At 44.0% G+C, this 26,793-nt stretch overlaps 1 protein-coding gene across 4 annotated transcripts in view; it reads left to right on the plus strand.

Annotated features, from left to right (window-relative positions):
- Positions 1 to 26,793, plus strand: part of RPS6KA1 (ribosomal protein S6 kinase A1) — a 103,418-nt gene that overhangs the window by 44,281 nt on the left and 32,344 nt on the right. The window contains exon 1 of one of the 4 annotated variants that reach the window (XM_069971529.1): positions 8,069 to 8,147. The exons of 1 other annotated variant lie outside the window; for it this stretch is intronic. In XM_069971529.1, the coding sequence (XP_069827630.1) occupies positions 8,079 to 8,147 (69 nt within the window). In that variant the 5' untranslated portion in view covers positions 8,069 to 8,078. Of the gene's footprint in view, positions 1 to 8,068; positions 8,148 to 19,781; positions 19,974 to 26,473; positions 26,644 to 26,793 lie in introns of those variants that run through there. 2 more of the 4 variants (XM_069971530.1, XM_069971527.1) reach the window with 2 other exon arrangements.

A 26,793-nucleotide genomic window follows, 5' to 3' on the forward strand; every position in this document is an offset into this window, starting at 1 on the left:
TACAGCATGGGTCGTCTAGGGGTTAAAGTGTGCCTATCATTTTAGAACCTGTATGTCTAACCACCAGTCCATTTATATTGTCTTAACTGCGGTTGTGTAAGGGTTATTGCTCCTGTGGTTGGGTGATAGATGTTTTTTTTTTGCATTATGAACTCCATTCAGGCTGCCATCATGCATAACAGTTGGTGTGGAAAAATGCTACAGAAGATTAGGTTAGGGTACATGCACACGGAGTAATTCTTGCTAAAAACTCTGCGTAATCCGCTGCTTGTCCCCACGTGCTCCCGCTGGCAGAGAGGGAGCGCACGGGGATGAGCAGCGAATTCCACACGTAGTTTTCAGCGAGAAATACTCCGTGTGCATATACCCTAAAGCCCAGTTAACACTATGTCAATTCCATGAGTGACCGCAGAGGACATGCGCGCACCCTCCCATAGAGATACTGCAGGACACAGCACAGCGGTATTCCGAGGTGGAATTCTGCCATTTTTGCTCAGTGTGAACTGGGCATAAGGTTGGATACAGAAAGAATGGAAAATTAAAAGGAAAGCCTTATACTTCTGCTTCCTGCTGAATGCACTTCTGGCTTTGGCCCCAAAACTGCAGTGTGTAAAAAGCAGCCTTAGGGTGGGTTCATAGTGAGGAATTCTCTAGGATAAATTCTGCGGAATTCCGTTGCCTGTATACGCTCACGGCCCTGCGCCCTTCCGCCGGCTCCATAGGCACCATTCTATGGACTGTCTGTTTCCGCCGAAAGAATAGACGTGACAATTCTTTCGGCGGAATCAGACGGTCCATAGAATGGTGTCAATGAAGCTGGAGGAAAGGCGCGCAGCCGTGAGCGCGTACAGGTGACGGAATTCCGCAGAATTTATCCGCGAGAATTCCTCACCCTTAGAAAAGATTCTGTCCAGTGCTGGGCACACTTATACACTTATTTTGGGGCTGCCATACACCCTCACTGTAGTCTAAGCCAACTACCAATATGAATGATAATTGTAACATCTAACACTATCATTTCATTATTTGGATAAAAGCAGGACTGCATGGGTGATTATCACAGTAGGAATTTATTGCAGCCTGCTCCTCCTTTGTTTATAGCATAGCATAGTGAGACAGTTAGACAGGAGAGGAGGGTTAGGATCCAGGAGTGGGGCCGTCCTTTTCAGTAAAGTCTACTCTGCCTAGGGCAGGTTAGAGGAGGGTCCCCAGCATAGGGGCAGATAGACACCCCCAACCTAGATGCCCAACACATCCCTGACCATATGGTGCCCCACTTCCCTCCCCTGTGGACAGAAATAGGGACCTCCATCATAGGCCCCCTGTAACCCTCCACATCCAGGTACACTTGGATATATCATGCTATAAGACCAGCTCACTGGCATCTGTATCTGTAAGATCAGTGACGTGGCTGGCAAATGGAATTTTATGATTATTTTGTTTTGGTTAGTGTAGGCATGCACAATTTTTTGAATCTTGGTGATTTTTATGCTTCCCTAGGCAGTGAATTTTTGAAAATTAATTGGGGAATAAATTTTACCCGAGTAGGCAGTGATTTATTTCATAAGCTAACTCCAAGCAGCATAAAGTGGAATTCATCTGCACACAGCCGCACCCACTGTATCGTCACAAAACGGGTGTCTTGACAAAAACTCTTGCCATCTCCGCCATCTGCACAGCAGGATACACCCTGCCCCTTTTCTGTGTAGTTTTTATAGTGTTTAAAAGTATAAGGAGATACTTAATAAAGAACCGAACTTACACTTGGGAGTAAATCAATGCCCGGATTCTCAGCTTCCTGATCCACAAGACTTCTCCCATCTGAATCTTCAAAGTGATGTTTTTTTTTTTTTTCCTGGTTTGATACCTTCCTGTTCTGAGAAACAATTTATTCAAATATCTTAAGCCCGCTGTACCAGCTCATAAGGGTTGCAGGCTAAATTTCTATCCAAGGAACTTTCAGTTGGGTATGACCAAGGCATGGCAAGTTGCCCTCTGCATAAAACCGTATACGAAGAAGTGACCTGTCTTCCAAGCAGCGGAAGATTGATTTTATGATTATCTTTCACTTAAGAATTTTATGATTCAGTGATTTCTTTGGATAAATTTTGGTTTACACATCTTTATGTAGGCAATACAAAATTGCTACTTACAGGAAAATGTTTTAGTAGATCAAGTGATCCAGAGAGAGCAGGAAGTGAACTGCAGGGGTTAAAGTTATAGAAATGCAATGTCATATATCAAAAAGGACATTAAACAGCCTAGCCAGATGTCTGCAGGGCTATAAATGTGGAAAATTATTCCAGTGCAAGCTCAACATTGCAACAAAAGTTTTGGAAGAGTCTGTAAATATGATATATAGGTTTTGTTTAATGGTTCTTTTTAAATGTATTATGCCACATAGGGTAGATTTAAAATGCGGCCAGTTTATTTTAAGGAAAGAAAACAAATTGTGGTCATGTATAGTGTTAGGTCCTCATTTTGAACATTTTTTTTTCAACCAAAATTCAGAGTGGGTCCAAAACTCCCCAAAAAGATATCTGTTTATTATAGGTTTTCTGTCTTGACTCCTTTTCTGGTTTTGATAAACAAAATAAGGGTCAAAATACTGTGTCATAAATTAGGCCATAAACGTAGATCATTCTGTTTCTGCAGACCTATACTGACTTTATTTATTTTGTTCAGGTTTTCTTGAAGGTCCGTCAGCTCTTGGAGCTCCTCATACTTGGTCCCTTTTCTCTGCTCTGGTGCATACACTAGCTGCTGCTAAATTCTATCAGTGTCTATGCCCCAGATGATGGCACTTGCCCTCCTACCCCGGGTAGCGTTCTACTCTGTAACCCTTTCTGTGTTGCAGCATTAGTAATTGAGCTCTGTTGTCACATGCAGCATAGCCCACTACATTCATGGCTCCTGCTCAGCGATCCTGCAGGTTTTTATTTTTTTTTAATCGAATTAGCTATTTTTAGAAAACTCTAATTGTTAGGGTTGCCCCACCACCCACCCCCAAAGGCGAATTATTAAAGTAATTTGATCACCCAGCCCTAACTATGTGTTTGGCAAACAGATTTGGACTGGCCCAGAGTGGAAGCAGGCGACTCCCTTCATGAACCTCAGAACTAGAGTTTTTAGAGTTGGCCTCATCTTGTATCCAGTTTTAACAGAGGGTCCTATTACACTGAGCGATTTTTAACGACTAACGATAAATGATCGCAAACAAGATTGTTTATCATTAACCTGAAATCGTTCACCATATTACCCAGAACGATAATCGTTAGATATAATTGTCACTATGATCGTTATTGTGATCGTTACTATGACAAAACAATGAACAATGTGCTATTACACTAAACGATAAGGGAAAAAATGCGGAATTACAGCGAACGATTAACTATTATTTTAGGTTCAGACCTAAATCAACGACATAAGATTTTTTGATCGTTGCCTGCAATTACCCAGAACGATTATCGTTTAAATTAGAACAATATCACGATTTTTTGCACGATAATCGTCCCGTGTAATAGGGTCCTTTGACATGCCAAACAAAGCTCTCCTAATGCTGCGTTTACACAAAGCGATAATTCACCCAATTGATCGTTTAACGATTTTGAAGCAACAATTTGGTTTTTATAACTATCAGCGCTTAGACAAATCGTTAGAAAATTCGTAAGTAAAATCGTTATTGCGTTCGCTTTTAAGACCGCTTAAGCCAATCTTTCACATAGGGTGAATCTTTGAAAGACTGTTTACACAAAGCGATCTGCGAATTTTTAGCGAACGACGATTTGAGAACATGTTGAAAGATCAAAATGAACGGTTTTTCGCTCGACGCTTGATCGTTTGCTGTGTTTACACAGAACGATTATTGCTCAAATGCGATTTAAATTTAAACAATCGTTCCGTGTAAACGCAACATTACTCTCACCTCCACAGGTGGACCCTTGGTACCCCAGTCTGACATTTTTGCCGTCTCTGTATGTTCTGCTGCAGTTCAGTACCTTTTAGCATTCCAGCCGTAGTTTTTGTTTTTAGAAGGTTACTATTACTTCATAACTGCTCATAGGTGTCTAGGACGTGCCAGTATTCTGTGTCCTTAGTGAGCTTTGCCATTGAGTGTAACAGTCACTGCATGTTTGAACAGGAAGGTGTGTCTGCCACTCCCGCAGTTGTCAGAAAACACTAGGAATACATAGCTAAGACATGGTTTACTTTGCTTATTCTTTATGCATTTTACAGTGAAACACATGGACTAAATTGTTGGTACTCTTTTGTTAAGAAAAAAAAATATATATATGTATATATAATATATATTATATATATATTATATAATATATTATATATATATATATATATATATATATATATATATATATATATATATTATATATATTATATAAGCCCCACAATGGTCACTGAGAAAGGTAATAATAAATTTTAACTATAACTATATTAAAATAAATTTTAATAAAAATCAGGCAACATTTCTGAATTGCCGTTCAGCAGAAAATGAAGAAAAATTTATGAAACTGGCCTGGACAACAATGTTACCCCTGGACACAATTGAAAATCATTTAACCATGGAGACATTTTTTGTTGTAGTATATCCTGTAGCGCCGCAGGTGTCTTCACACTTGTAATCGAGTCTAGAGGGTGAAAAGTAGTCACAGCGGTTTGGTATTATGGTGTGTATCGAGCATGGACCAAAGAAATCTATGGAAAGCGTTGTCTCGGGAGACTAGAGAGAAAATGACAAACATGTTAAAGTGTACCTACCATTTAAATAAACTTCTGACATGCCGTACTGACAAGTCTGAAGTGTGTATTGGTGTGGACCTTCTGGTAGAGAGGATTGATCGAAGTTCCATAGGCTTCTATTATTTCTGTCAACAGCTTGTTTAGCAGTTATACCCCCTTCGTTCTAGCAATTGGTGAGGGTCACAGCACCAGGACTCTATCGATAAACACTTCTGACATGTTCCTATGACATGTCAGAAGTTTAAGTGAGAGGTACATGTTAAGGTAAAGGCCATAAGACCATCTCCAAACAGCTTGATTTTCCTATTACTACAGTTGCACATATTATTCAGTAGTTTAAGGTCTATGGAACTATAGCCAACCTCCCTGGACATAGCCGTAAGGGAAAAATATTGAAAACTTAAAGATACTGATGATACGAATGGTAACCAAAGAGCCCAAAACAACTTCCAAAGAGATTAGGGCTGAACTTAGGCTGTCTTCACACTGCTTTAAAATCTTGGAAAAATGCCAATAAAAACACCAGCGGCCAGATGTTAGCTGGAGGTCAATGGAAATTTATGATCTGCCTAACACACATGGCTCTTTTTGGGGTGGTGTTTTTCTCTTCTCAGGCATTTTTGAGGCTCTTTGGCTTTTTTCCAAAATGCAGCATGCGCAGTGCGTGGCTTTTTTTTTTTTTTTCTGGTGTTTTCCACCTTTTGTGATCTAACAGCTAGGTCTTGTGATGGCAGAGGGAAAAAAAAGTTCAGCACACAAAAAAGCCTAAATCAAAAAAGAGCATCTGTCAGCGTCCGCGCTCCTACCCACTCAGCCAGTCCGTGACTACAGCTGTGTCCCGCTTCAGTCACAGATTGGTTAAGTGGGGCCGCGACATCACCGGATCGGGAGCCTGGAAGCGGAACCTTGAGCCGCGATGCTGCACTACTTATACTGGTTAATAGGACTATTTTATTATGATCTCACTACCCCCCCCCCCCTGAATTTTTTATTGTTGCCGAGAATACCTCTTTAATTTCTGCCTCTCTAACGGTCCTATTCCACGGGCCGATGGGGGCCCGATCAATAATGTAAACAATCTGCTAGATGGGCGCTTGTTTACTGGGACTATTCCACGGCCCGATAATCGTTTAGCAAGGGCTGCAGGGACATAGTTACCTATGTCCTTGCAGCCCTTGTTTAACCCCTTAAGGTCCAAGCCAATTTTCGTTTTTGCGCTTTTGCTTTTTCCATTTTATGTTTAAAAGTCCATAGCGCTTGCATTTTTTCACCTAGAGACTTATAGGAGTGCTTATTTTTTGCGAAACCAATTGTACTTTGCAATGACAGGCATTATTTTTCCATAAAATATGTTGTGAAACCGGAAAAAAATCATTTGCGCTGTCAAATTGAAAAAAAAACGAATTTGTTTTGATTTCGGGGAGATTTGCATTTACGCCGTTTGCCCTATGGTAAAACTGACTTGTTATGCATGTTCCTCAAGTCGTTACGATTACTATGATATATAACATGTATAACTTATATTGTATCGGATGGCCTGTAAAAAATTCAAACCATTGTTAACAAATATATGTCACTTAAAATCGCTCCATTCCCAGGCTTATAGCGCTTTTATCCTTTGGTCTATGGGTCTGTGTGAGGTGTCAGTTTTTGCGCCATGATGCGTTCTTTCTACCGGTACCTTGATTGCGCATATACGACTTTTTGATTGCTTTTTATTACATTTTTTCTGGATTTGATGCGACCAAAAATGCGCAATTTTGCACTTTGGAATTTTTTGGCGCTTACGCCGTTTACCGTGCGAGATCAGGAATGTGATTAATTAATAGTTCGGGCGATTACGCGCGCGGCGATACTAAATATGTTTATTTATTTATTAATTTATATTTATAAAATGGGAAAAGGGGGGTGATTTGGACTTTTATTAGGGGAGGGGATTTTTTATTAATAAAAACACTTTTTTACTTTTTTTTTTACATGGACTAGAAGCCCCCCTGGGGGGCTTGTATATACACAGCAATGATCTCTCATAGAGATCAATGCTGTGTAGAGATCAATGCTGCATTGAAGTGCTTAATTAGCCGGCGCGGCAACGGGACCCCCGCCGGCTAACAGAGGCACTGCCCGGCTGCACGTGTCAGCCGGGATCAGCGCCGTTCAGAGCGGGGTCCCGGCGGGACCCCGCTCTGAACACCCCCCGCGGCGCCATGACGTATTAGATACGTCATGGGTCGCTAAGGGGTTAAACACCATACTTACCTAAACATGTTGCACGTCTTCTCCTGCGCTCCTTCTTCTTCCCGGTCCCGCGCACAGCAGCAGCTTCAGTGCGGCCTGTCTTTTAGCTGACAGACCGCTCAGACAATCACTGGCTGGGACGGTCCTGGCCAGTGATTGGCTGAGCGGTCTGTTAGCTAAAAGACAGGCCGCACTGAAGCTGCTGCTGTGCGCGGGACCGGGAAGAAGAAGGTGCGCAGGAGAAGACGTGCAACATGCTTAGGTAATGTATGGTACTTGTGAAATCGTCGGTCGCCCGTCGCACATCACTATTCCACGCAGCGATGCGCGGTCGGTGCCCGATGATTTTAGGTTTTAACCTAAATAAACGATCAGCTGATGACTCAATCATTGGCTGATCGTTGTCTCTATTCCACGGAGCGATAATCGGCCGAATCCGACTAATTATCGCTCCGTGGAAAAGGCCCCTAACACACGAACAGCCTGCTGCAGCCATAGAACAGTGAAGAAAAACAGAGAAAACTCCACATTGAGGACAGACCAGGAGAGGTTTTCTATGGAGGTTTGCTACTTCTCAAGACCGTTCCTGACATGGACAGAGGTGGCAGCAGACAGGACTGTGTCAGACTGGAAAGAATACGCCACTTGTTGCAGGACACACAGCAGCTGATAAGTACTGGAAGACTGGAGATTTTTAAATAGAAGTAAATTACACATCTATAAAAACTTTCTGACACCGGTTGAATTTTGCTAGACAGTACAGACAATACATGAAAATAAATGCCATGTTGCAGTGACAATGCATATTATTATTTCTTGGAAGACTGGGAAGGACATCCACATGTAGACACTGTGATAGATGTGCTGTTTTAAAATGCAACGCGGCATGAAGTCGTTTCACAGCTCTATGTAAATGATGCAGTGATAAATCTCTTTCACACATTTGACTGTTATGGTGAAGTATTGCGGCTTCCGAACTCCGAGCAAAGCAGCGTGTGAACGTCTTGATGTGACTTCCCACTGCTCCAATACAGACACATTATCCCTAGGTCAGCCTAATCCCCGGGCAGCCAATAACACTTATAATGAAGAAGGTAGGCTATCTCCTAGCAGGTGTCCACCTATCGGTTCCTAACAAGAAGATCCTGCAGACCGTAAGCTCCGCTCTGAAATGCTGATCCTTTATCTTTAATAGAATTATCATTACAGAACATATTCCAGACTCCATAAGTTGCTTATCCTTGTCTTTCTGCTGTTATGTAACCTGCTGAGAGCACCGCAGAGGTCAACTCCAATAGAATAGTTGTGTGTTTCAAGCAAACTGAAGCCTTGATGAAACCTGGGGGGGGGGGAGACTTAAGGCCCTATTCCACCAACAGATCTGACAACAGATTATCTGCCAAAGATTTGAAGCCAAACCCAGGGGTGGATTTGAAAAGAGTAGAGCTCTCAGTCTTTCCTTTATGACCTGTTCTCTGATTATAGTCTGTTCCTGGGTTTGGCTTCAAATCTTTGGCAGATAATCTGTCGTCAGATCTGTTGGTGGAATAGGGCCCTTATGCAGTAAGCTGCCGACGTGTTACATGACACCTATTGTACAGGCATGAGCCATGGTCGTTTCCGTGTCTTGGTCTGGAATGTGCCCCTGGTTGGACAGCCGCATTTAAAGTCTTATTTAGATGTTTGAGATTCTATGTAAATCTTGTTTGGTTGTGTCTCTTGTAATGTATATTGTAATGGATATTCACACTGTTTCTCCTTTGTATTGATTATTGCACAGTTCACACTGTATACGAGGCTTGTGATCTGCCTGCAGCGTGTAGACTGTGCACAGGAGCTGTACTCTGCCACTCCCTGCTGTCACTTATCCGCGGGTACATTGTGGCTTACACAGCTTCTTATAGCTTCAGGCAAGCATGATGCGGGCACGTGTGCAGAGATAAATACCTGCTATATAAAGTCTGAGGAGTGTGTAGGCTACATGTAACAGAATCACTTTGTTGCAGTAGATTGACATTGTTACCCGATCCTTTTATCTAACAATGGTCCTCATTCTCTCAGATTTTGATTTAGCATTTGTTTCCTTTTCTTAGATGAGGGGTGAAGTAGTACAGGTACAGATGAGGAGTGTAGTAGTATAGGTATAGATAAGGGGTGTAGTAGTATTATAGGTACAGATGAGGGGTGTAGTAGTATTACAGGTATAGATAAGGGGTGTAGTAAGACAGGTATAGATAAGGGGTGTAGTATCACAAATATAGATGTGAGGGGTGTAGTAGTACTACTACACCCCTTTTCTATACCTGTACTACTACTACTACACCCCTTATCTATACTTGTACTACTACACCCCTCATCTATACTTGTGCAAGTACAGATGAATGGTATAGCAGTAGTAGTACAAGTATAGATGAAGGGTGTAGTAGTATAAATATAGATGAGGGCTGTAGTAGTACAGGTATATTAGCTGGTGTGGACGGGGTGTGGTGTTGGCCTCTCCCCCTACTCTTCAGTGATGGTGGTCTGGGTCTCGGCTGCTGTCCTGTTTCTCCCACCAATAATGGTGCTTTTACACAGACAGATTTATCTGACAGATTTTTGAAGCCAAAGCCAGGAATGGATTTGAAGAGAGGAGAAATCTCAATCTTTCCTTTTATGAGCTGTTCTCTGTTTTATATTCTGTTTCTGGCTTTGGCTTCAATAATCTGTCAGACAAATCTGTCTGTGTAAACTCACCATAACAGTTAAATATTTTAAAGGACTAAATAAGGTTCAGGAGGGAAGTGTTTTCAGAAAAAAAATGAACTCAAGAACAAGAGGACACAGTGAGAGGTTAGATGGGGGAAAGATCAGAAGCAACGTGAGACTATATTATTTTACTGAAAGAGTAGTAGGTGCTTGGAAGAAACTTCCAGCAGATGTGGTTGGTAAATCTACAATAACGGAAGGTAAACCTGTCTGGTATATACATATATCTATCCTAAGATAATAAATTGGGAAATACTAAAAGGTCAGACTAGATGGAGCAGGAGGGCTCTTTAGTGCTCGGTTGCTGCTGGAGATCTCTGCTTCTGTGTGCAGGAGGTGGGGGTGAAGCGGACGTGTATATGGTGATCAAAAGTGAATCCACATTATGGCAAATTTTTATTTTTGTATTTATTTTCTAACTCATTTCATACCTCCTTGTACTAATTATATTAACTGTTGATTTTAGCATATAGTGTACCTGTACATTGTCAGGGATCTACTAGATAATCTCCCATCTAATCTTACATCTGCTATGGTGAGACGCAGGTGCATGTTGGGTCATACAGTTGTGGAGACTCACTGGGTATGTCTGGAGTTATACTAAGGGCAGTATGAGCTTCATCAAGCTGTTTTATGCATACAAGTATGATAGGTGCCATATGTTATGGTGTGCAGACTAGTGATGGAAAATCTAGTTCGTTTTGGTGATTAGTTCACTATGAACTAGTTCACTGAAAAGATTAGTTCAAAAGATTAGTTCATTTAGTTCATTTAGTTCAGTATTTCTCTGGATTCTGCTGAGAAGATATTGAACAGTTCTAGTTCATTACACAGAAGCTGTGGCTCCTAGGATGAGTTATAGTCTTGTTAAAATGATCAGATATAGTTAATACATCTGATCATTATATAACAAACTTTTGTTAAAGGGGTACTCTGGAGAAAATAAATTCAAAAGTTATTTATTCAAGTTAGTAATTTCCTTTTTTTAACCCCTTGCCGCAAAATGACGTTTGGGAAACGTCATGTAAAGCAGGTAGTTCCCGCAACATGACGTTTCCCAAACGTCATGTCTTCCCTGCCTCCCCCCGCTGTCCCTAGGTGAGATCGGGCAGCGGGAGGAGGCTATGTCACATAGCCTCCTCCCGCTGCCTCTGCCCGGAGGGATGTTTGTTCGCAGCGATGGAAATAAAAAAAATGAATGAATGAAAACCCCATGCTCTCCGCCACCGGAGGTAGCGGAGAGCATGGGGCAGTGATCGGGGACCCCCCTGGGGGGCCCCCGAACAGGCGATCGGCGGTATATACTATATACCGCTGATCGCCTGTTCCCAGTGCTGCCCGGCACATTTTATCCCCTGTCACCATAAATCATTGGTGACAGGGGATAAAAAGTGTCATCGTGCCCCCCCCCCCCCCCAAGACGCCCCCGTCCCCCAGTCACCCCCCCTTCCCCACATACGTTACCTGATCCTGGAGCTCCGTCCTCCTCGACGTCCTGACTGCTTCTGATGTGCGCATGCGCGTCAGAAGCAGTTAGCTCTGAAAATTTAAAGTGACAGAGACCAATTTGGTCTCTGTCACTAAACTATGATTACTGTGATAGAAAATATTACAGTAATCATAGTAATATAGTAAAAATGAAAGTGTAAAAAGTACAAGTGAAAAAGTGTAAATGTGAAAAAGTGAAAAACATACAAACAAAATAAAACACACTTTTTATTATAGTAATTGCGGTTTACTCCCAGATTACCCGTAACCACCCCAGTTTGCCCGTATCCGCCCCAGTTTGCCCGTAACCACCGCAGGTTGCCCGTATCCACCCCAGTTTGCCCGTAACCGCCGCAGGTTGCCCGTAAACACACCAGATTACATGTAACCACTGCACGTTGCCCATAACCACCACATCTTGACCGTAACAACCCCAAATTGCCAGTGACCCCGTCCAGATTGCCCGTAACTACCGCACGTTGCCCCTGACCACCGCACGTTGCCCCTGACCCCCGCACGTTGCCCCTGACCACCGCACGTTGCCCCTGACCACCGCACGTTGCCCCTGACCACCGCACGTTGCCCCTGACCACCGCACGTTGCCCCTGACCACCGCACGTTGCCCCTGACCACCGCACGTTGCCCCTGACCACCGCACGTTGCCCCTGACCACCGCACGTTGCCCCTGACCACCGCACGTTGCCCCTGACCACCGCACGTTGCCCCTGACCACCGCACGTTGCCCCTGACCACCGCACGTTGCCCCTGACCACCGCACGTTGCCCCTGACCACCGCACGTTGCCCCTGACCACCGCACGTTGCCCCTGACCACCGCACGTTGCCCCTGACCACCGCACGTTGCCCCTGACCACCGCACATTGCCCCTGACCACCGCACATTGCCCCTGACCACCGCACATTGCCAGTGACCCTCTCCAGATTGCCTGTAACGACCCCAAATTACAGGTATCCATCCCAGATTACCTATAAGCACTTCAGTTTATCCGTAACCACCCCACATTACCTGTAATCTCATTTTTTTATTGTATTTTAGTAACTGCGCTATTCTAATAACCATTACTAGCTGCGGTTTTGCTCCAGCAAATTGGCGCTCCCTTCCTTCTGAGCCCAGCTGTGTGCCCATACTGTGGTTTATGCCCACATATGGGGTACCGTTTTACTCAGAAGAAGCTGCGTTACAGATTTTGGGGTACGTTTTCTCTCCAGTTTCTCATGAAATTAAGAAATTTTTAACTAAACAAACATATTATTGGAAAAATGCGAGTTTTTCATTTTTACGGTCTTATTTTGAATACTTTCCTCTAATACCTGTGGGGTCAAACCGCTCACTGCACCCCAAGATGAATTCTTTCAGTAGTGTACTTTCCTAAATGGGGTGACTTTTGCTGGGGTTCTATTCTGCTGACACTAAAGGGGCGCTGCAAACGCACCTGGCGCTCAGAAACTTCTTCGGAAAAATCTGCACTGAAAATGCTAATTGGCGCTCCTTTCCTTCTGAGCCCTCCTGTGTGGCCATACAGTGGTTTATGCCCAAATATGGGGTACCGTTGTACTTAGGAGTACCTGCGTTACAAATTTTGGGGTGCAGATTCTCTCATGTTTCTTTTGAAATTGAGAAATTTCAAACTAAACGAACATATTATAGGAAAAATTCAAGTTTTTCATTTTTACTGTCTAATTTTAAATACTTTCCTCTAATACCTGTGGGGTCAAAATGGTCACCACACCCCAAGATGAATTCTTTGAGAGGTGTACTTTCCTAAATGGGGTGACTTTTGGGGGGTTTCTCTTCTGTGGACACTACAGGGGCTCTGCAAACGCACCTGGCGCTCAGAAACTTCTTCAGCAAAATCTGCATTGAAAAAGCAAATTGGCGCTCCTTTTCTTCTGAGCCCGGCTGTGTGCCCATACAGTGGTTTATGCCCACATATGGGGTACCGTTGTATTCAGGAGAACCTTCTTTACAAATTTTGGGGTACTTTTTTTCTCTTGTTCCTTGTGAAATTGAGAAATTTCAAACTAAACAAACATATTATTGGAAAAATTCGTGTTTTTCATTTTCACTATCTAATTTTGAATACTTTCCTCTAATGCATGTGGGGTCAAAATGCTCATCCTACCTAAAGATGAATTCTTTGAGGGGTGTACTTTCGAAAATGGGGTGACTTTTGGGGGGATTCTATTCTGCGGAAACTACAGGGGCACTGCAAATGCAAATGCTCAGAAACTTCTTCAGCAAAATCTGCATTAAAAAAGCTAATTGGCGCTCCTTTCCTTCTGAGTCCGGCTGTGTGCCCATACAGTGGTTTACGCCCACATCTGGGGTACCGTTGTATTCAGGAGAACCTGCGTTACAAATTTTGGCATGCTTTTTTTTCTCATGTTCCTTTTGAAAATGAGAAACTTTAATCTAAACGTATATATTATTTGAAAATTTTTATTTTCGATTTTTTTACGGCCTAATTGTGAATACTTTCCTCCAGCCCCTGTAGGGTTAAAATGCTCATTATACCCCTAGATTAATTCTTTAAGGTGTCTAGTTTCCAAAATTGGGTCACTTATCGGGGTTTCCAGTATACAAGCCTTCTAAATCCATTTAAAAAAAAGAACTGGTCCCTAAAAAAAATCCGTTTTGGAAATTTTCACAAAATGTGATAATTAGCTAATAAATTTCTAAGCCCCGTAACACCCTAAAAAAGTAAAATATGTTTCCCAAAGTATGCCAGAATAAAGAGGACATATTGGTAATGTGATTTAGTAACTAATTTATGTGCTATGACTTCCTTTTTTAGAAGCAGAGAATTTCAGAAGTTCATAAAATGCAAAATTTTCAAATTTTTCTTGATATTTTGATGTTTTTCACAAAAAATACACAAAGTAGTGACCAAATTTTGCTACTAATATAAAGTGTCATATGTGACGAAAAAACAATCTCAGAATCGCTAGCATACGTTAAAGCATCATTGAGCTATAAGCGCATAAAGTGAGACAGGTCAGATTTTGAAAAATGAGCCTGGTCATTAAGGCCAAAACAGGCTTTAGAGGCAAGGGGTTAATATTCAAGCCTCCCAGTACTTATCAGCTGCTGTATGTCCCACAGAATGTCATGTTGCAAGGAGCTCTGTGTCAGACTGGGAAGATTACATGACTTCATATGGCGCATACAGCAACTGATAAGTACTGGAAAGCTTACTTTTTTTTTTTAAATGTTTAACTTTCATCATTCTCCAGTTCTCTCACTTGCCGGAGCAATATCAGAAAGCTGAGCTGTGATTGGTTGCTATGGGGGCAAAGAAAATCTTCCTCTAAAACAGCCTGCTGATTCTCCAGCCATATCCTATGAGGAGCTGATAGAGAGAGGCATCATGTGACCTATGAACTAGATGAACTGCTGAACGAGATGGTTTGAGAGTGAATCAGGACAGTCTAGTTCAATGTGATGCATATCACTGAGCCCAGCACTGCCCCCTGTGGTAGTGTAGAGTACTGACTCATAATGAATGTGTATGAGGGAGCTGAGAAGCAGATCAGCAGCCACCATTGTGAGTACAAAACAGGAGCCAGGGGGTAAAGATTTTTAGCAAGACTGATCATCTAGGCTCCAGGAGGCTGATCTAATCCCAAAGACAAGTGAGGGACATGAACCACACATAGAATCAATCTCTCTCTCTCTCTCTCTCTCTCTCTCTCTCTCTCTCTCTCTCTCCTGTGCAATTTCAATGTTATTAGATGTGTGCGGTATAGTGTTTTACTGCCTTATTTTACAGCATCAGGAGCTTTAGAGCAAGTGTGAGAGCAGGGATCTTGTTTCCTGGAGCTGGATGAGGGATCAATGTCTCCTCCCACTTTCTGTTTAGTTCATAATGAACTAATCTCTGTCAGGATGGTGAACTAGATGAACTAGTTCACTCTGAAGATTAGTTCATTTTGAATTAATCACTCATGAACTACTCATCACTAGTGCAGACAGCATCGGTAACACAAATCTGTATTTGCCATGTGGTAAAGCAGTGAACGCCATCTGCTGGGCACCAGGGGACCTTCAGCCTAATTTTACTTTGTTCTGTACAAGATGGCTGGCTGTTCTGCTGGTTAATGTCCTACAGGAAAGTCTGACACAGTGCTCTCTGCTGTTCTGGACAGTTCCTGTCTCGGACAGAGATGTCAACAAATTCCCATACAAAACATTTCCTGCTCTGGACAGTTCATGTCTCGGACAGAGGTGGCAGCAGAGAACCCTGTGTCAGACTGGAAAGAATACACCACTTCCTGCAGGAAGTGACCAAAGATAGAGTGTGGATTGCTTGTTTGTTTTCTTTTTAGTTTAATGAAACTCATGCGGAGAGATGAGCTGGGTGACCTGTGATGTTGGATCCTTTGATACCCAGTGATCTTTACTTCAGGTCAGCTGTAAAACACTTAATGGGGTTCACTTAAAAAATTATCTGCAAGGAATTTTATGGTCCTTTTTGCACAGAGCCAAATCTACACCATAAAGATAGCATTTGATCTGGTGGTGTAAATACAGCTAACAATCAAAAGACAAGCAAGAAAACATTAATTAATCTTTCAACTTGTTCTCAAATTGTCGCTGTTCGCTCACTGATAATTCATCTAAGCAGTCTTTCACCCTGCTTTGTGAGATGGCCTTAAAGGGGTAGTGCAGCGTTTAACTTTTATTCACTAAATAACACACATTACAAAGTTATACAAGCTGGAGACAAGAGAGGGGAAAAGTGGCCATGTTTTTGTAGCACTGGATAACTCCTTGATCAGATCAGATCAGATCCTTGATTTCCTGATCTGAATAAAAGCTTTCCACAAAACGTCTCCATTTCTTGAAGAATCTAACAGTGCTCACCTCTTTAAGCCTTTCACATTCCACTCTGTCCAGGAACAGAAAATGTTTCATCTGTGATAAGACCTCCATCATAGACGGTAGAGCCGGCTGCAGCCACGCTCGTAATATACACCTTTTGGCCACAAGCAAAAAAGCATGGAGGGCCAATGGTATCCGCTAGGGATGGTCCGAACCCGCCTAGGTTGGGGGGTTCTCTGCATGAGTTTCCCGCTGTCTGCCCGCTCCGTGCAGCGGGCGGATCCATCGGGAGGAACACCTGGAAAACTGGGATACAGGCTATGGCTGTATCCCAGTTTTCCAGGCGTTCCTCCCGCTGGATCCGCCCTCTGCACGGAGCGGGCAGACAACGGTAATCATTGCGGAGGGTTCGGGTTCTTCCGAACCAGGTTCGGACCATCCCTAGTATCCGCATAGATTCGGGGACAGAGTGGAAAAGAAGAAGACGTAGCGATAAGGGAAGCTTTAGATTCCATTTAGTGCATATGAGAGCCACCAGTTGGGTCCAGGAGTTATGAGTATGTGGGCAGGATCATATACCATGAGTGAGATCCATTGCCGGCTGGTGGCATTTAGGGTAAGCTAATAGTCTATCAGGAGCCAAGGGGTGAGGGGGAATATTAAAGCCATAGAAAGCTCTATGGATGAGTCAATGGTGTTTCTCGCCACCTCAGATGAAACCTCTGTTGGGCACTTCTTGCTGTTACACCCCCTGTATGTGAAAACTTTCTCTTATACCTGTTAGAATATTGGGCATGACATATGGAAATTAAAGAGAAAAGAGTCGCCAGCTCTCTTCCTCTGCACAGTCTTCATTAGAAAAATCTCTTTAAAGGGAACGTGTCATCAGAAAATAACTTGTTTTTAAATATTTTTTTATGTTAAACTTTTTTTAAAGTATTTTTGGTGACATATTTTCTCGTCCTCAATTATTCTATCAATATTATAAAATCCTGATATCTTTTTCATTCTCATTCTCAGATTTCATTCTCATTCTCAGAAGCTGTGCCTTTTGTTGTGTGATAAGAGGAGGCTGCAGTAAAGTGATCTGTACAGCATTGCAGCTGACAACAGTAGATATTGGAGACAGGAGCAGCTTCCTGTGCAATGACCTCTTCAAAGGTCACAGAGCATGCTCAGTAAGAGCCGTATTACACAGCCCGATGACTAATGAGCCTATTATATAGCTTGATAATCAAGCAGCAAGGGCTGTGTGTGTATATAATATATATCTTCACTCCCGGTATCTGAAGAGACAGGCCACTCAGAATTGACAGGTATTTATAGAGTTTATTTTCTCCATCTTTTTTTTTTTTTTTTACACATTCATCAGCCATCGCCCGTACATTACTATTACAGGTAGCGATGTGCACCCGGCAGCCGATAAATTTTTAAGCAACATTAAAAGACACAATCGGCTAATCATTGTCTTTATGACACAGGGCGATAATCTGCTGGGTCAGCCTTATTATCGCTCCTAATGTTTCACATTCATTTAAAGGGGACAGGTCCTGTCTATTGTCATCTATGTCCATGAGGCTTGCTGTAAAGCATGTCACTAGATGTTGTTAAAAACAGCTCAGGCAAGATGGAAGCCCCTATAACAATGTGCAAAAAGTAAAATGGGAAAAAAAGGACAGATTAGAATAAAAGAACAAGTTTCAGTATCTGATTCTAATTGGTAAAATAAAAGGACCTTTAAGGACATGGTATATTGGAATACATTTGACACTATAGACGAAGAAAGGTGTAGAGCGTAGTATCTCGGCTCCATTCGCTCAGTTTGGAGCTGCAATAGCACACAAAAAAATGATAAAAGGAGGGTGCTGTTTGTGGAAGGAAGCAGCTAAATTTTTCTAATCCTAGATGAGCTTTTTTTTTTTTTTTTTTTTTTTTTTTTTCCTAATGTTATGAATTTTATTCTTTTTCTGGGTGCTCGAGACCTACTTCATTTCAGCTACTGAATCTAAATCTGAGATGAATGGGGTGCAGCAGTGTATAGTGAATGGCCAGTGTACACCATGTATGAATTGTTGTTTGATACATTTAAAGGAGCGGATTCCTGCGGATTTCTTTTCTCCTTTTAAAGGGAACCAGTCAGCCCGTGTCTAGTCAGCGCTTCCGGGAATGATTGACAGGCAGAGAGGTCCGTTACTGGCCTATCTGCCTGTCAATCATCCCGCCTAGCGCACTGACAGGCAGAGCGCGGTGACTAGACATGGGCGGGGAGCTGCCCAGATGACTACTTCCCCCACCCCTGTCTGTCACAAGACAGGGGAATAAAAGTCATTTTTCCCTGGTATAAAGCTCCTGCTGCAGCCACGGCTGGTTCGTTCTGCGGCTGCTGCAGTAGCTTTATACATTGCTCCAGGGAACCATATCAGCCCAGTTGGGCTGACTGGTTCCCTTTAAATCAGATGGTATTAGAAAGTTATATAGATTTGTAAATTACTTCTATTTAAAAGTCTCAAATCTTTTCTATTACTTATCAGCTGCTGTATGTCCTGCAGGAAGTGGTGTATTCTCTCCAGCCTGACACAGTGCTCACTGCTGCCACCTCTGTCTGTCAGGAACTGTCCAAAGTAGTAGCAAATCCTCATAGAAAATCTCTCCTGCTCTGGACAGTTCATGCCACAGACAGAGGGGGCAGCAGAGAGCACTGTGTCAGACTGGAAAGAATACATTACTTCCTGCAGGACATACAGTGGCTGAGAAGTACTAAAATACTTTATACTTTTAAATAGAAGTAATTTACAAATTTATATACCTTTTCTGACACCTGTTGATTTGAAAGAAGAAAAAACGCCAGAGTTCCCCTTTAACACCGCTTTGGGAGTCGGGTCGTGATATCACCATGTTATCTAGGAAGTGAAGCCTTGATGCAGTAGTAAGTGCAGGGAAAAAAGCTTTTCCCCTAATAAGTGTATATTGGTGATTTATATAACTATTGGGGAGCAATACAATACTTTAATAAAAAATTTCACTGGACTTCTTCTTTAACTAACAGCTTCCACTCTGTTATTGTAGGAGACCTGGGGTCCATCCATCGCAGAGCAAGGGATTTCCTGGCCAGGAATAGAGATTCACAGAGAATAATGATCTGGTGATGAGTCCACTGTTCTTTGTCAAAGGTTCCTAGAACACCCCCCCCCCTTCCGTTCTAAGGGCTTTCCCTTTTAGCACCAGGATCTATAATCGGTCAGCTAGGTGTACACGAGACCCTCAACTTCTACACACCTAGAACCTCAATACATCTAGAACTTAAACGTCTTTATCATGGTGTAGTATTTAGATGGTCTTTGCGTCATCCATTTTCTCTAGGATTTGGCCATGCTTTGCTCTTCTGTCTATATGACAGCTAGCAGACTCCAGGTAGGAATGTACATGGCTGTCCGAGTGTAACATTCACAACTTCTAGCACTAAGTCGGAATTAGCCCACAGGCCAGACAATAGATGTGTCGGCCTTTGGCAGAGGATGAGATTTCCCATCAGCCCTATTCTGCTTTCTTTTCTTTGCACCTTTCTCATTCCCCCTTGCACACAGTTTGTGTTCCCTCTCTCTGCTTTATTGTAACTTTCATGTCTATCGCAACCTCCTGCTCTCACGCCCAGCTGTACAGACTCTTGTGGTTTCTGCTTTTGCTGAGGAAATTGCAATATTTCCCTTTTTTTCATCATTTTTTTTCTTTAGCTGAAGGAAATCCTTCGTATACCCCATATAAACACCCATCCAAATCTCATACCTTTCCAAACTGCCTTGTACAGTGCACAGCATAGTGACATCGCAGGAGGATAGCCATGACGGCAACTCGTCCCCCGAATATGTTGAGGCAAATATTCCGACCAAAAACCAAGATGAAGGAGGCAAGTTCTGTGTGCCATGCATGTGCTGCTTGTACGTATGAAGATCCTCATTTCACTGCAACTTATGGTGCTCTTGGTATAACTGTTCTTTCTGTCTTTTCTATTCTGCTCTGTAATTCTTATACCATTATAGTGGCAGGTAATTGGGTTACTACATTTCATTCATCACTCTGAGCTGAGCAATCCACACCAGTATGCATTTTTTTGTGGTGTTTGGGCAGGGCTACACTGTGATGTTTTTGTAGATCTACTTTACTTACTGAGTGACAGCTGCCGTCCTCAAGACCATTTACCTTCACACCTACCGGATCCGCAGCGGGTCTCACTTCTGTGGATTCGTAGCGAGAACCGCTGCAGATCCGGTACCATTCACCCCTATGATAGCACATACTCGCAGCGGGATTGACATCCTGCTGTGAATATGTGCTTTAACCCCCCGCTGTCCGCAGCCCCGCCGCCGCATCAGCCCATCCCCGGCGCATCCCCCCATCCCCGGCCGGATCCTGCAGCCCACCGCCGAGAGCATACAGTACCTGCTCGACGGCGCGGCTGCAGTGAGGCTCCCGGCTCTGGTCCCACTCAGCTGATCTAAGCGGGACCGGAGCCGGCAGCCTCACTGCAGCCGCGCCGCCGAGCAGGTACTGTATGCTCTCGGCTGCAGGATGCGGCCGGGGATGGGGGGATGCGGCTGGGGATGGGGGATGCGGGCTGCTGGATGCGGCCGGGATGGGCTGATGCGGCCGGGGATGGGAGATGCTGTGGGGCTGCGGACAGCGGGGGGTTAAAGCACATATTCACAGCGGGATGTCAATCCCGCTGCGGGTATGTGCTATCATAGGGGTGAATTGATACTGGATCCGCAGCTGATCTCGCTGCGAATCCGCAGAAGTGAGATCTGCTGCAGATCCGGTAGGTGTGAAGTCACCCTTAAAGCGAATTTCCCACTGGGTAGATCGCTTGTTTTTTTTTCTTTTCTTTTACATGAACAGACCGACGCCGGTGCGGGGATGCTGGTGCCGAGGTCCTTTTTTTGAACTTCTGCCCGGTTCCTGGGTGGGCCAGCATGAAGCACTGGAGGCAAACCCGCCGGGTCCCAGTGTGGCGATCTCCCCTCTGTGACGCAGCTCCAATCAATCATTAGTGATTGGATGGGTGAGGAAGTAATCACTAGTGATTGGATGAGAAAGGGAGCATCGCTCCTGAAACATCCATTCAGCTGTATGATTGCACACCTTGCCGGACGTCGATCGTGCAGATGGAGGAATCGCAAACTTCAGGAGGAGCAGAGTTGATCCACAAGCTTAAAGAGACTCTGTACCCACAATCTGTCCCCCCCCCAAACCGCTTGTACCTTCGGATAGCTGCTTTTAATCCAAGACCTGTCCTGGGGTCCGTTCGGCAGGTGATGCAGTTATTGTCCTAAAAACAACTTTTAATCCTCCAGCGCTGTGTCTAACGGACGGGGCTTACATTTGTATATGCATTAGGCTGGCACCACCTCCTTCCTCCCCACGCTCCTCATCATTAGGAATGATGGAACATTTACTGCTGTTTGAGCTTTGCACAGGTGTATTAATGATCCAGCCCATGTTCATTATGCACACAGGTGGGAAATAGCAAGCAATCTGCCTGGAGCATTTCTAATCATGAGGAGGGTGGGGAGGAAGGACGGAGAAGTGGTGCCAGTCTAATGCATATACAAATGTAAGCCCCGGCCGTTAGACACAGCGCTGCAGGATTGAAAGTAGTTTTTAGGACAATAACTGAATCACCTGCCGAACATACCCCAGGACAGATCTTGGATTAAAAGCAGCTATCTGACTGTGCAAGCGGTTTGGGGGGGGGGGGGGGGGGTCAGATTGTGGGTACAGAGTCGCTCAATCGAACACTCTGGGTGATAAATATTTTTATGTGGCTTTTGCATCTATGTGGAATTGTTTGCTTTGGAAAATTGCCATGTAAAAAGTCATTTTGAAGAAGTTTGTTGTTTCTGAGTGTGGCAGTTTGCTATTTTGAATGTAATGGGGATTGTCACCATTCATAGAGGAAACCAGAAAGTAACCAGATCCATGGGGCAGAGGAACACTACAGGGATGTAAGCGGTTTTACTTACAAACGGCACATTTGTACTCCTTTATGTACATTATGTGTGTTGTATACTTCGGATTTTAACAATTTCTTAGGGTCCTATTCAGGGGCGGATTAAGAGTAGTATGGGCCCCGGGCGGTTCAGGAATTGTGGGCCCCCTCTAGCCCTGCCCCCGCCCCAACTAACCTTGTCTGATAACTATGCCCCCACTCACTTCCCATAGTGCACCACAAGCCAGCTAGAAGCAAGCCTAGAAGAAGGACCAATCTATAGATTGATTTTAACTAATGAACATAGAAAAGCTCATCAGGGGCACAGGCAGGTAGCAGGACTAGTTAGATGCAGATACTGCTGGGGAAAAAATTATGTCATGTATTTCAAGAACTTTCTCCCTACTCTTTCTCAAACTAATGTATCTATAGCTTCAGCAAAACTACAAGTCCAGTCATGTCTTCACTGCAGATACTGGATCTATCTATCTATCTATCTATCTATCTCTACTGTTACAACCAAGTTATCTGCATCTGTAGCAAGACTATCACTCCCATCATGCTTTAACTTACAGAGCATGATGAGAGTGGTAGTCTTGGTACAGCTACAGATACCTGACCCAGTTACATATATTCCTGTAACTAGTTATCTGCAGCTGTAGAGGAAAGAGGTGTCACTAGCTACCTTACATACCAGCAGCCTGGCCCAGCAAGCAAGGAGTTAATTGACCCTTTCATTGCTGGACTGTTTGCATCTCAGGGTGGTATTACATGGGCCGATGGGGGCCCGATAATACCTGTAAACGAGCAGCGATCTGCTAGATCGTCGCTCGTTTACTGGACCTATTACACGGCCCGATAATCGTTAAACAAGCGCTGCCGGGACATCGTTAGCGATGTCCTTGAAGCCCTTGCTTAACTATATACATTACGTATCCACGTTCCAGGGCTGCTGCTGCGGTCTTCTTCTCGAGTCCCAGACGCTCTAACTTCAGCGTGGCCTGTCAGCTGACAGGCCGCTCAGCCAATCACAGGCCGGGACCGCCACGGCCAGGGCCGGCTCCAGCTTTTTGTGGGCCCTTGGGCGACAGAGCCTCGGCGGGCCCCTTTGAGGAGCAAATCATGGAGAGACAGGTGAGGATAGATTTGCAGCAAAAGAAACATGCGGCTGCTGCATATCTTTCTCCTCCTGTATCTCCCGGATCTCTCCTGCATGCAGCTCCTGCTGTGTGTGTGTGTGTGTGTGTGTGTATGTGTATATATACAAGCGCACACACACAGAGCAGGAGCTGTATACAGGAGAACTAGCAGCACCAGCATGATTATATATATATATATATATATATATATATATATATATATATATATATATATATATATATATATATAATATACATGGTGAGACCCCTAGTTCTTCTATATACAGGTCCTGCAGTGATATACAGTGTGTATGTATATATATATATATATATATATATATATATATATATATATATATATACATACACACTGAACATCACTGCAGGACCTGTATATAGGAGAACTAGGGGTCTCACCATGTTTATATGATAGAGACAGAGAGAGATAGAAGATAGATAGATAGATAGATAGGAGATAGATAGATAGGGGATAGATATATACATAGATAGATACAGATATCTAGTTGTTTTGTGTATAGAGGTCCTGCTGTAACATATATATAGCCTGCTGTAATAGATATATATATATATATATATATATATATATATATATATATATATATCTATATTACAGCAGGACCTCTATACACAAAACAACTAGAAACCAGCACATACAGAACACTTAGTTTGCAGAGCCTACCGTGCTGCCCTCTATCAGGTCAGGTGTCCGATCACATGACCCGTGACATCATCAAAGGTCCTACACACTCAAAGGTCCTTTCCTACTCGGCTGTAGGGAAGATTTGTGAAGGAAGACAGGTGCCCGGGGGCCCCAGTATGTATCGGCGTGGCCCCTAACTGTCACATGCGGCCTCTAGGGGCCCAGTCCCCTTTGTTACTACACTTTTTTTTCTTTTTTACTAACAAAAAAATGTAGTAACAAACGGGAGTGGGCCCCTAGAGGAGCTGTGGGCCCCGGCATTTGCCCTAGTTAGCCGGGTGCTGACGCCGGCCCTGGCCACGGCCTGTGATTGGCTGGGTGGCCTGTCAGCTGACAGGCCACTCTGAAGCTAGAGTGCGCAGGACCCAGGGAGAAGACCGCAGGAGCAGCCCTGGAACGTGGATGGGTAATGTATATCGTCAGTCTCCTGCCGCGCACTGCTATTACACGTAGCGGTGCGTGGTCTGCGCCCGCTGAAAATAGGTCTAAACCTATATCAACGATCAGCCGATGATCGTTGTCATCGGCTGATCGTTGTATTTATTTCATGGAGCGATCGGCCGAATCGGGCCGATTATCGTTTCGTGTAATAGTACCCTATTCTTATCTCCCTTATTGTGCGCTTTCCTCTGCTGTGGAATGTGACCTCAGGTGACAGCTGCAGAGTAGATAGAAGTCTCTGCCTGGGAGCTTCAGATGCAGACAGCCCAGCAATGAAGGGGTCAATTAACTCCTATCTTGCTGGGCCAAGCTGTCAGCATGTAAGGGTGAAATTATGATCTCCCTGCGAGCTTCCCTCCATCCTCTGCAGTGTAATGAGCTGAGCTGCAGCTCACACTACAGGGGGCCGGGAGGCACTGAGGCTGCCGTCTTCACAGACAGTGAGTGAGTGAAGACTGCTCCTACCAAAAATAAATAAATAAATAGTGCACATGGGGGAGGGGGATGAAGGCCTAGATTCTTTCACTGACCTGGTCCTGGTGGCAGCCCCCCCCCCTCCCCTCCCCCGTGGATGTGATGTTGGAGCTGCCATTCTTCTCCTCTGGGACAGCTTGAACCCAGGAGGCCACAGGCTGCTGATTTATCACATGATCAGCCTGCATTTCATTGGTTGAAGCCTGGTTATGTCAGTCACATGCTTCTTTAGTCCGGTGATGGCTGTCCTAGCTGTCTATTATTGCTACTGTTCTGCCCTGGAGCTGCTGATCCTGGCCAGCATTAACAACATTGGTGGCATTATAATGGGGGCAATCTGGCTGGGCCCCCCTGGAGCTCGGGCCCCAGGCGGTTGCCCAGATTGCCCTCATTATAATCCGCCTATGGTCCTATTCCACGGGCCGATGGGGGCCCAATCATTAGTGTAAACGAGCAGCGATCTGCTTGATCGGCGCTCGTTTACTGGGCCTATTCCACGGCCCGACAATCGTTCAGCGAGGGCTGCAGGGACATTGTTACTGATGTACTTACAGCCCTTGTTTTAACACCATATATTACCTAAACATGTTCCAGGTCTTCTCCTGCGCTCCCTCTTCCTCCTGGTCCCGCGCGCAGCAGCAGCTTTGGTGCGGACTGATGCGGCGGTCCTGGCTAGTGATTGGCTGAGCGGTCTGTCAGCTAAGACAGACCGCACTGAAGCTGCTGCTGCGCGCGGGACCCGGAGGAAGAAGGGGCGCAGGAGAAGACCTGCAACATGCTTAGTTAATTTATGGTGTTTGTTAAGTCGTTGGTCGCCTGCCGAGCATCGCTGCGTGGAATAGCCTGATGCCCAATGATTTTAGGTTTGAACCTAAATAAATGATCAGCCAATGACTCGATCATCGGCTGATTGTTGTCTCTATTTGACGGAGTGATAATCGGCCGAATCGGGCCGATTCATGCGATTATCGCTCCGTGGAATAGGCCCCTTAAAAGAGATTCTCACCTACTGTTTCCCAATGATTCTAGTAAAAAACGTCCTAGCTAAATAACTGATTGCTTCCACCCAAAATGGAAATCTGAAATGAGAGAAGTAGCCCAAGTTTATTATTACTATATTGAGATACTATCATATATCTATTTTGGTGTGGATTTTGCAAAAGCGACAAAAGGAAGTTACAGCCACTTCTCAGCAACTAATGGCGAACCATCACTTTGTCATTGACCAAACATGGTGACACAATGACCGTTACCCACTGTTTATTAAGTTGTCAGGTTCTGAGTGGTCAGTGTCATAGTTACAGCCAATATGGTTCCACTTCACAGAAAGAAAAAAAAAGCCACAATGTAAGGAAAAGGAACAAAATTACAGAATTTTAGGTATTTCTTTAACTTCTGGTTTACTATCACATGTCACTTTTTATGTTACTTAAAGATTAAGATTGTGTTAGGAGGTGTTGCTGCTTCACTTCAGTATTAGAGGAGGGTGTTGGGTTCAGCATGTCCTCCCCATTGGTTTACAGTGTATTTTTGTATTGAGGTTAAAGTAGAGGAAGTTTAATAGCTGTATGTCACAGTGCTTTCAGTTTCAGCAGATAGCAACAGAGGAAGCGGCAGATATCATCAGTTGGCTTTGGAGTAGTCCAGTATCTCATCCTTTTAGTATTCGCTAGCCTTCCTCTCTATGCGGGCATTGAGCCCCATGGAGAAGGAGGTTCGGATTCCAGGATTTAAGGCAATTTCTCATTGGATACAGAAAAAACACAGGGACAAGTCTCGATCTCCACTTCCCAATACAGGACAGCTGGGCAGTTTGGTCAGTAGGTGCTGGATAAGGCTTCTTATTGATATCTTGGATTGGCTTTTTTGGAATAGTTTGTCTGTTAGAATATTTTTAAGGTCATAAGAAGATGTATTCAGATGATGATCTGCCTGATGCCTTTACCACTTCCTGTGTGTTGAGAAG

This window comes from Dendropsophus ebraccatus, chromosome 5 (assembly GCF_027789765.1).
Source record: "Dendropsophus ebraccatus isolate aDenEbr1 chromosome 5, aDenEbr1.pat, whole genome shotgun sequence".
Classification (NCBI taxonomy): domain Eukaryota; kingdom Metazoa; phylum Chordata; class Amphibia; order Anura; family Hylidae; genus Dendropsophus; species Dendropsophus ebraccatus.